Here is an 11549-nt window from a genome sequence, read left to right as displayed (position 1 = left end):
ATGGAAATTCTTGTGCAATGTCAATCAGTTCACTTGGATTAGACTAGACATGCCATATAATGTATTGTATAAGGCAGAAAACGTAGCATTCTATTGTTGGACATTCATGTGACAGGATTACAGGATGCAGAAATTGTAGTAATTCAGAATCTATAATAAAGATGTCAAGTACAGTAATTTCAGATTTAACATATTTGTAACTGGATATCTGCATTATTTAATCTAGAAGTATTATGTGGTTGGATAACTTTATGTCAGTATTTGTCAACATTTTTTTTGAAACAGAGGCAAGTTCATTTACTTCTATTGGTTAATATTTAAACCACACTTGATATAGTAGTGTGGTGCCAGTTACAGACCCCCAGTCCCAGATGCCAATATCTTAAATTTTATTTGTAATGAACCGCTGTGTGGTAAATTGGCCAATTTCAACAGATATAAACTTTTTTTTTTACCAATGCTTCTTGTGGAATCGATTCAAAGAAATGGACATAAAAGAAGCACCGATAGGAATAATTTTTTTAAAAGTTCCAGAAGGCTTGGTAAGGAAAATTTGCCAAGAATATCATGGGCTTATTGGGACCAATCAGATTCACATAAAATGATATGTGTATCTATATTTTGTGTTACCTTTGATACATGATTGCAGCTATATTGTGTAATTTTTGTTCACGACTGTAAATTGTAGTGATCATCTATAAACAAGAGATATTACAGCTATCTTTATTTCCATTGGTATAGATTCGATTTTAAAGATATTGCATAGGATCTATAAATAGGTGTTTACTATCCTTACAGATCATATTTATAATAAACTTGTTTATGAGTTTGGATTTATTTCCCATTGGATAGGTCAGTCAGGTAGGTTTTTAGAAGAAATATTTCTCATTGGGTGGGTCGTTCAGGCAAGGTAACTTAGGAGAAAATTGCATTTTAGGACTCTATGCCTATATATAAGTGGATAGTGCTGGACAATTAATTGATTCTTATTTCCAATGTTCTTGTATTTAATAGTGTGTTTAAATATTATTTTAGAGGAAACATTTGTTTAGATTAGAATTAATATGTGTTAATTGGGCTAAAATATTAGTCTGGGACAATTGCAAATGTATTCAAAGGAATTCTGGACAATGCCATTGTGATACATCAGGACTGTTGACAGAGCAGTACATTCAAGGATCTGAAATTCATTTGGAACATTTAATTCTTTTGTACTTGAGTAGAACCTTTCAGAATTATTTGGAATTTAATTCATAATACTGTAAGTTCCTGCTAAATATTCATTGTATAACTTTAATAATTAAATTATTTGTTACGTTTTACAAAACTTGTTGGTTTTGCTTCTTTCTGTTACTTAGTTTATGACTATAGTATTGTAACAGATGTGTTAACATGATGACATTTCAAAATATTAAACTGTAAAATCTATGTAAAGTTATCAACAATGTGATAAAACCCTATATGACCCTACCACTGTTGTGGTGTATAGATGGAGTAAAATGGATAACAATATATGCTCCTGCTGGTCTTGTGGTGGATGGATGGATGGATGGACAGAAGGAATGGATGGATGGATGGATGGATGGACAGAAGGGGTGGATGGATGGATGGAGGGATATGGATAACACTATATACCTACAACTGTTAACATCAGGTGCAGTGGACAGATGGACAGACTATGTTATGGATAACACTATATGCTACAGCCACTTTTGTGGTTGGGGTATGCTTTGATTTGGTTTGGCTTATTTTGTGGGTTAAAATAAAACATTGTTCAGCACACGATAAGCAATACATGGTGGCTAGTACATTGATGGAGTAAGAACCCAAAATGAACAATCCACAGGAAGCTACTGGCAAGCTTTCTCAATTGCTGACATTAGTAGAACCAAGACTTATACCCATATGAACAGAGGTCAGATGTGAATGATTTGCAAAAGCAAGTGCTTTAGATCTCCTGGCCATCCTAGGCCCCCATTGGGTATTGTGGACAGATGGAAGGATGGAGTGTTGTGGACAACAATGCAGTGGCGTCGCTAGGGGGGTGCAGGGGGTGCGGACTGCACTGGGTGACACCATCTCAGAGGGGTGACACCAAAATAAAAAATTGCAAATTTTGCAAAGCACACACTGCTCGGTCTAGTCGGATTTAATAAGTGGATAACCGATCATAGTTAAATACATGACTAGCAGGCACAGCAGTGGCGTCGCTAGGGGGATGCGGACTGCACCGGGTGACATCATCAAAGGGGGTGACACCAAAATGACATTACTAAGGATTCTGTATGGTCTGTTACGGAAGGAGGACCATGGGGGTGACACCATGAGCTACCGCACTGGGTGACACCAACCCGAGTGATGCCACTGTAACAATGTATGCTCCTATCACTGTAACAGTTGTGGTGGACAGAAGAATGGATGGATGGATATCGATAGCACAATATATTCATAGAAAATTGTGGTGCAGTGTAGCAAAGTGTGGTGGATAGATGGAGGGGTGGAAGGAGAGATATGGATAATACTATATGCTCATACCACTGTTGTGGTGCAGTGTGGCATGGTGTGGTGGATAGATGGAGGGGTGGAAGGAGAGATATGGATAACATTATATGTTCATACCACTGTTGTGGTGCAGTGTGGCATGGTGTGGTGGATAGATGGAGGGACGGAAGGAGAAATATGGATAACACTATATGTTCATACCACTGTTGTGGTGCAGTGTGGCATGGTGTGGTGGATAAATGGATGGAGGGATATGGATAACATTATATGCTCATACCACTGTTGTGGTGCAGTGTGGCATGGTGTGGTAGATGGATGGATGGAAGGAAGTAGGGATATGGATAACACTATATGTTCATACTACTGTTGTGGTGCAGTGTGGAATGGTGTGGTGGATGGATGGAGGGAGGGAACAAAGGATATGGATAACACTACATGTTCATACCATTGTTGTGGTGCAGTGTGGCATAATGTGGTGGATGGGTGGAGGGAGGGAAGGAGGGATATGGATAACACTATATGCTCATACCACTGTTGGAGTGGATCAACTAATGGAGTATGGATAACACTATTTGCCCCTACCACTGTTGCAGTGGGACACAAAAAAGGAATATACATTATTCCACAGTCACACTAATTACCTCTCTTTGGTCACATGGCACAGGAAGAAAATAATTCAACAACATCTGAATAGGGGTTTTATCCTTTTTAATAACAATTACATTATATTTTCATGTGGAGAAATAGTTGCATTATATTTTCATGTGGAGAAATAGTTAAATTATATTTTCATGCATATATCTGGGTCTGTCATTATGTTGAGAAATAAGAAAACCCATAACATATACTCCATAAATATATTTTTAAGTTTCAATATTGTTTCCTTTTTATTCAGTCTTAATAAAATTCCGTAAGACAATTATTCATTCTGCTTAAGTCGCTGAGAATATCCATTTATCAAATGATGAAAAAATACTGATTTTATTTGCTAAAACTGCAGAATTAGTTACATGAATTTGAAACACTAAGATGCCTCAATCATCACACCTATCATGTAAATTACTCTTCATACACATAATATGTAAATTGCTGTGCATATTCCAATCAAGTAAATTACTGTTCATACACCTGTCATTTAAATTACTCTGCATACTCATGTAAACTAATGTACACAGACTTACAATTACTGTGCATACACTATCATATAAATTACTGTGCATACTCCTATCACATAAATTACTGTGCATACTCTTATCATGTAAATTACTGTGCATACTCCTATCACATAAATTACTGTGCATACTCCTATCATGTAAATTACTGTGCATAGTCCTATCATGTAAATTACAGTGCATACTCCTATCACATAAATTACTGTGCATAGTCCTATCATGTAAATTACTGTGCATACTCCTATCATGTAAATTACTGTGCATACTCCTATCACATAAATTACTGTGCATACTCCTATCATGTAAATTACTGTGCATACTCCTATCATGTAAATTACTGTGCATACTCCGATCACATAAATTACTGTGCATACTCCTATCATGTAAATTACTGTGCATACTCCTATCACATAAATTACTGTGTATACTCCTATCATGTAAATTACTGTGCATAGTCCTATCATGTAAATTACAGTGCATACTCCTATCACATAAATTACTGTGCATACTCCTACCATGTAAATTACTGTGCATACTCTGATCACATAAATTACTGTGCATACTCCTATCATGTAAATTACTGTGCATACTCCTATCATTTAAATTACTGTGCATACTCCTATCACATAAATTACTGTGTACATGTCTATCATGCAAGTTACTCTGCATATACCTTTGAAATAAATTACTTACTGTGCATAGAGTGATCATGTAAGAAGTAAGTATACAAATAATAAAATACCGAAACAAATAAGCATTCAATTCTATTACACATTCTTATCTCCACAGCTCTTTTATTAACAAAAACATGCTATTGAGAAAACAAAATAATGCAGTGAAATTCCAGTTTCAATCAAATTTAGATAGATCTGTCATCAGTACAATAGCATAATACAATAAGGGCAGTTCCAAATGACGTTTTTACATAGATACTTATTCTGTCAGATCCATATATGTATTGTTGAACTAAAAATGCCATAGTTTATTTAAAAGGCTTTATTAATCAGATTTCTGACATGAAATAATATTTATATTAACAGCCGAAAGACATGCCATCTATAAAAAAAATATGGGTGGGAGTTATAATTTTAGTGTATTTCGTGTTTGCAAAACATCATTAATTTATAAGCTCAGCAAAATGTGATTGTCTTAAATACTTAATTTTGTTGAAAACAGAATTGAAGTAAAAAATTAAGTACACTAAAAACATAAATTCTTGAGAGAAAAAAAACAAAATATTATACCCTTGAAAAATATATGCACTTACAGTAATCACTATCAATAGTAATATCACCATAACAAAACAAATGCATTTCCAGTAATCACTATCAACAGTAATATCACAATAATTAAAAAAATGCATTTCCAGCAATCACCATCAACAATAATATCACCATAACTAAACAAATGCATTTCCAGTAATCAATCTAATAAGCAATATCACCATAAAATGTATGCATTTACAGTAATCACTATCAATAGTAATATCACCATAACATGTATGCATTTACAGTAATCACTATCAATAGTAATATCACCATAACATGTATGCATTTACAGCAATCACTATCAATAGTAATATCACCATAACATGTAAGCATTTCCAGTAGTCACTATCAATAGTAATATCACCATAAAATGTATGCATTTCCAGTAATCACTATCAATAGTAATATCACCATAAAATGCATGCATTTCCAGTAATGACTATCAATAGTAATATTGCCATAGCATGTATGCATTTCCAGTAATCACTATCAATAGGAATATCACCATAACATGTATGCATTTCCAGTAATCACTATGAATAGTAATATCACCATAGCATGTATGCATTTCCAGTTATGACTATCAATAGTAATATCAACAAGAAATGTATGCATTTCCAGTAATCACTATCAATAGTAATATCACCATAAAATGTAAGCATTTCCAGTAATCACTATCAATAGTAATATCACCATAGCATGTATGCATTTCCAGTTAAGACTATCAATATTAATATCACCATAACATGTATGCATTTCCAGTAATCACTATCATCAGTAATATCACCATAACATGTATGTGTTTCCAGTAATCACTATCAACAGTAATATCACCATAACATGTATGCATTTCCAGTAATCACTATCAATAGTAATATCAACATGAAATGTATGTATTTCCAGTAATCACTATCAACAGTAATATCACCATAACATGTATGCATTTCCAGTAATCACTATCAACCATAACATGTATGCATTTCCAGTAATCACTATCAATAGTAATATCACCATAAAATGTATGCATTTCCAGTTAAGACTATCAATATTAACATCACCATAACATGTATGCATTTCCAGTAATCACTATCATCAGTAATATCACCATAAAATGTATGCATTTCTTCCAGTAATCACTATCAATAGTAATATCACCATAAAATGTATGCATTTCCAGCAATCACATTCATCAGCAATATCATTAAAATGTATACAAAGTTCATTTTTGGTCAGATCATTAAGTATTTCTGATATAAATCTAAAAAAGCTCAATTTATCTGATGGCTGAAAAAGACCTAACAAATGTCAAGTTCATACACCAAACCAAAAAGAACAAAACATTGTTGGTATGCATTTTGTAATTGCAAATCAATGTCTTTCAGTCTTTTTTTGAACAACAGACAATATCACAGCATCAAAATCTTATACAGGTGACCATATCAAAATACTGATCAGTTTCATTTAGTTAACTACTTACAAGTTGGCACACACATTAGTTCAGATTTTGAATAAAGGTAGGTCAACATGTGGAGAAAATTCATACCAAACCAAATGAACAAAAATTAAACAACCACACTATTCTTCTCTAAACAGTCAGACTAAGTTTAAAGTTGATCAGAATAGCCTGGCATTACGCCCAATTAGAATTATTTTATCAATATCCCAATGATCAGAACAGCCTGGCATTTGGCACAATTAGAATTATTTTAGCAATATCCCAATGATCAGAATAGCCTGGCATTTGGCACAATTAGAATTATTTTAGCAATATCCCAATGATCAGAATAGCCTGGCATTTGGCACAATTAGAATTATTTTAGCAATATCCCAAACAACCAACCACACTATTCTTCTCTAAACAGTCAGACAAAGTTAAAAGTTGAGCAGAATAGCCTGGCATTTAGCACAATTAGAATTATTTTAGCAATATCCCAATGATCAGAACAGCCTGGCATTTGGCACAATTAGAATTATTTTAGCAATATCCCAAACAAACAACCACACTATTCTTCTCTAAACAGTCAGACTAAGTTAAAAGTTGAGCAGAATAGCCTGGCATTTAGCACAATTAGAATTATTTTAGCAATATCCCAATGATCAGAATAGCCTGGCATTTGGCTCAATTAGAATTATTTTATCCCAAATAAACAAGAGTCCCTTGAAGGGACAGATGCTCTACTGACTAAAAAGAATTTCTAAGAATTCAAGAAAAGACCATTTCTTCTTTTTAAATGAAGTCTGTTGAAGCTTTCATTGACATTCTTAATTGATAACAATAATTTCAACTTAGCTGCTGATATGGATATGTAAACTTGGCAGCATTTTCATTTATACACCAAAGTCTTTGGATGAAAGCATAATGTCAATATGGCCAGCCATGTAGAAGAAGTAGTAATAATAAGTGCTTGAGTGAAAACTTCATACAGATATGACCATTCATTCAGGAGAAATAGTAATAACAAGACTTCAATAAATCCACTGTGGCAGGCATACTGAATGTCTGAATGGCACCATTAGGACCAACCAACCATTAGGACCAACCAGGCAGCATAAGTTGTTCAGTAAAAATCCCATCCTGATATGACTGTCCATTCAGGAGGAGTAGTGATAACGTATTTCCAGATGACTACTGTTGTAGGTAGCCATGTTTGCATTGGACTGACACTGTTTTCATTTAGGACCAACTATAAAGCATAAGATGTCTTCTGGTGAAAAGCCCTTGGGAATATTACTTTTCATACAGGCATATTAGCAATAACAAGATTTTGAAAATGGCCAGTGTAGTGGCCATATTGGACATCAGATCAGTACCATTTTTCATTTAGGACCAACTAGACATCATGAGAAGTCTTTAGTAAAAGTCCATGTTAATAAGACCATCCATACAGGAGTAGTGAAAACAAAATCTAAGATTTCAAAAATGGTCACTGTGACAGCCATGCTCTATGTCAAGCATTACCATTTTCATTTAGTACCAAGTAAGTCTATGGGATGACTGTGTCTTTAAAGTAGACATGGTTGACACTGGAACTAGTAGGCATGGTTGATGCTGAAGATTAGCAAAAATCAGTAGGTCTATTCCTTACTTTCAGTACAGACTTCCACAAACCTTGGTCAAAATATGACGCAGTCTAGAATGAAAGTTGTTATGCAAATAAACATTTTGCTTCTTTTGGTCAGTCATCTTGACCTCTGACCTTTCAATCCCCAAATGAAAGGATTTCTTTCTTACCCAGTGTTTAAATCATCCACAAACTTTAGGGCAGGTACAAAGCTGAGAGCTGAGATTTTTGCGTAGAATCTATTTTTCAGCCACAACAACCTTGAACTTTAACATTTTAACCCCCAAATCATTTGGCTTGGATCTTGTTCCGTGTGCAAGCCATCCACAAAATTAAATACAGTTCAGTGAGGTAGAACTAACATTAGTGTGCTGATACCAGTTTTCTTCTCTCAGCTGCAACAATGTTTGACCTTTTGACCTGAAAATTATAGGCTTCTTCCACACAAAAAGTGACAGCAATCCACAAAACTGATCAGAGTAGAACTAATGTTAGAACAGAAGCCATTTCTTATTTTTAGTCATTGTGACCTTAACCTTTGACCTTCTGACCCTGTATTAGATAGGCCTCTTCCTTAAACCAAATGCAACCTATTTAAAAAGATTGGTAATGGTCAATATGGAATTATGCAAAACAGAAACAATATAAGGAACAGATGGACAGACAACACCATGACACCTTATACCACATGACACCATGACACCTTATACCACATGACACCATGACACCTTATACCACATGACACCATGACACCTTATACCACATGACACCATGACACCTTATACCACATGACACCATGACACCTTATACCACATGACACCATGACACCTTATACCACATGACACCATGACACCTTATACCACATAAAGATTGAAAATGTTAACACTAATTATGACATAATTTCCAGTATTTTGGACACAAAAAAGTGTTCAACACACATAATCAAATGTGAACTTGATAAAAAAAAGGATTAATACTGTCAGAAATCCCAGTACTTTTACAACAAAACAAGTGACTTACTTGCTGCACATAAATTAATGTGCATATACCAAAACATAGCAGATATAGTTATCTGAAAATATGTAGATAATGGAAATGACTGAATTACTCCTCTACCACCATACAACACATGAGAATCACTCTAATTTTTTTCACTACTAATACCACCAAATTTTCTCTCATTACTATATACCATATATACTTGTTTACAAGTCTAACTGCAAACTGCAATGATCCAGCTCAGCCATCCCATAATACACTAACAGATCTGGGTCTATGCAGTTTGTTTGGAGTAATCAGCAGAACAAACAACACTGACCCAACCTGCCAGAACATTATGCGACAGCAGGTCAGGATCTATGTTGTTTGCACATAGATTCAACATTACTGAGTATATACAAGACCGCTCCAGTGGCCTAGTGGTTAGAGTATCCACCTCAGATGCGGGAGGATGCAGGTTCGATCCCCAGCCAAGTCATACCAAAGACTTACAAAAATGGTACTAACAGCTGCCTCGCTTGGTGTTCAGCATTAACAGGTTAGTGTTAGGACTGGTTGGCCTGGTGTCAGGATAATGTGACTGGGTGGGACATCATGCTACATGTCTGCAGCATGATGCCCCAGTGCTAGACATCACAATAAACTGTCACACTGCAAACATCATAGCAATATGACTAAAAAATTGTTAAAGCTATGTTAAAAATCCAAATTGCACACACACACACACACACACTGAGTATACAAGTAGAATGTTATCAAACAATTTTCTTGAGAGATTCAGAAGTAAATGACAAAAGGTTCTGAATACATTTACACCACAATGAAATGGACAACTCAAATGCATTTACAGTAAAAACAAAACACATCAAATTTTTTTCTATGCTGATCATCTCTTAAAATTTTCTTCTTCACACATGTAGTCATAAACAGTAATTCTGCATAAAAACACTTTGTCAGCTAGATAAGTCAGCCATGCATTAAAACACTTTGTCAGCTAGATAAGTCAGCCATTTCTTGGTATTTTCAAATGCTAGGAAAAGAGCACCAGTTGCTGGAAATGTCCTGAGAACAGTGGGCCCCAAGCCTTTATATAATGCAAGGAACCCTATAAGAAAAAGAGAAATACAGTTTTCATGTCAGTAATATCAATTCATTTCAATATTTCTTTAGACTGGTCCTGTGAAGAGGTTTAAATATTTCTATTCAAACTGTTCCTGAAAAGAGGCTTATATATTTTTATTCAGACTAATCCTGTAAACCGGTTTAAATATTTCTATCCAGGCTGGTCCTTTAGAGAGGTTTAAATATCTCTATCCAGACTGGTCCTGTAAAGAGGTTTAAACATTTCTATCCAGACTGGTCCTGTAAACAGTTTTAAATATTTCTATCCAGACTGGTCCTGTCAAAAGGTTTAAATATTTTTTTTATTCAGACTGGTTTTGTAAACGGGTTTAAATATTTCTATCCAAAATGGTCCTGCAAAGAGGTTGAAAAATTTCTATTCTAACTGGTCCTGTAAAGAGGTTTAAATATTTCTATTCAGACTGGTCCCTGTTAAGAGGTTTAAATATTTCCATTCAGACAGGTCTCTGTAAAGAGGTTTAAATGACATGAAATTTAAATTAACTTATACAAGGCCTAATGTGTTCACAGATTTCATATGAACAAGTTTCAATCAAATCTGGTCAAGCAATTATCTGCATGTAATGACCACCTGTTGAAAGATCACCATTTTCAATCTTATCAACATTTCCTACATAATGTGCCTGCATTTAGCAACCACATGCTCCACACAAGTTGTAACTGCTATTTTATGTGGTCTTGTGGACCCATGCAGACAGCATACATCAACTGATGATTACTGGGGATGAATGCCCAGTATATTCCTGACTGAATCACCTCTTTAACTGTACCCAGTGTATTCAAAATTCATGCTTTAAAAAAAATCCAAATGCGTTACAATCTTGCATCATAGTTTCAAGCCCTACCGTTATGTACAAATAAAACTCTGAATGGAGAATTCTCCTTCTAGATTTTCATTTCTAGAATAAAGCCTAGCACCTGATTAGTACCCAACTTGCCCTTTTCTTTCTTTCTATCTCTCAATCTAAGTCTCTATACTTCATATTTTCTTTTGAATCCATTTACATAACTCTGACCATATATAAGAACCACCTGTTTATAAGGTCTTTTCTCTTTTTGTGTGTTGTTCTGAGAGATCATTATACACTGGTCTGACAGTATTCTGGCCTATTTATAAGGTCTTTTCTCTTTTTGTGTGTTGTTCTGTGAGATCATTATACACTGGTCTGACTGCATTTTGGCCTGTTACTCTATAATTCTTTGAAAACCAAGAAACCAAAAGCGACAGTAAATTATGTTCCAATATCTAATGAATGACTTCTAAGTATGGCTAGCAATGTACATGAATCTTGGCTGTAAAACAGGTTTTAGAGTGTTTTCTGTTTTCTGAGCATATAACAACTGACAGAAAAGCAAAGATCAAAAGACAGAAAAGAAGCTTAGAACAAAAGACAGAAAAGAAG

At 34.7% G+C, this 11549-nt stretch overlaps 1 protein-coding gene across 2 annotated transcripts in view; it reads right to left on the bottom strand.

Annotated features, from left to right (window-relative positions):
* Positions 1-3193: 3193 nt before the first annotated feature.
* Positions 3194-11549, bottom strand: part of LOC149800228 (mitochondrial ornithine transporter 1-like) — a 30827-nt gene continuing 22471 nt past the window's right edge. The window contains exons 6-7 of one of the 2 annotated variants that reach the window (XR_016421341.1): positions 8858-10108; positions 3194-8682 (exon numbers count right to left, since the gene is read on the bottom strand). Coding sequence is in view for 1 of the 2 variants with exons in the window: in XM_089959793.1 (XP_089815919.1) it covers positions 9981-10108 (128 nt within the window). In the remaining variant the exon portion in view is untranslated. Of the gene's footprint in view, positions 10109-11549 lie in introns of both variants that reach the window. The other variant, XM_089959793.1, reaches the window with a different exon arrangement.

Source organism: Sinohyriopsis cumingii, chromosome 5 (assembly GCF_028554795.1).
Source record: "Sinohyriopsis cumingii isolate HCF-2022 chromosome 5, ASM2855479v2, whole genome shotgun sequence".
NCBI lineage: Eukaryota > Metazoa > Mollusca > Bivalvia > Unionida > Unionidae > Sinohyriopsis > Sinohyriopsis cumingii.
Note: the sequence above shows the minus strand (reverse complement) of the source record. Positions and strands in the feature narration are given on the sequence as shown.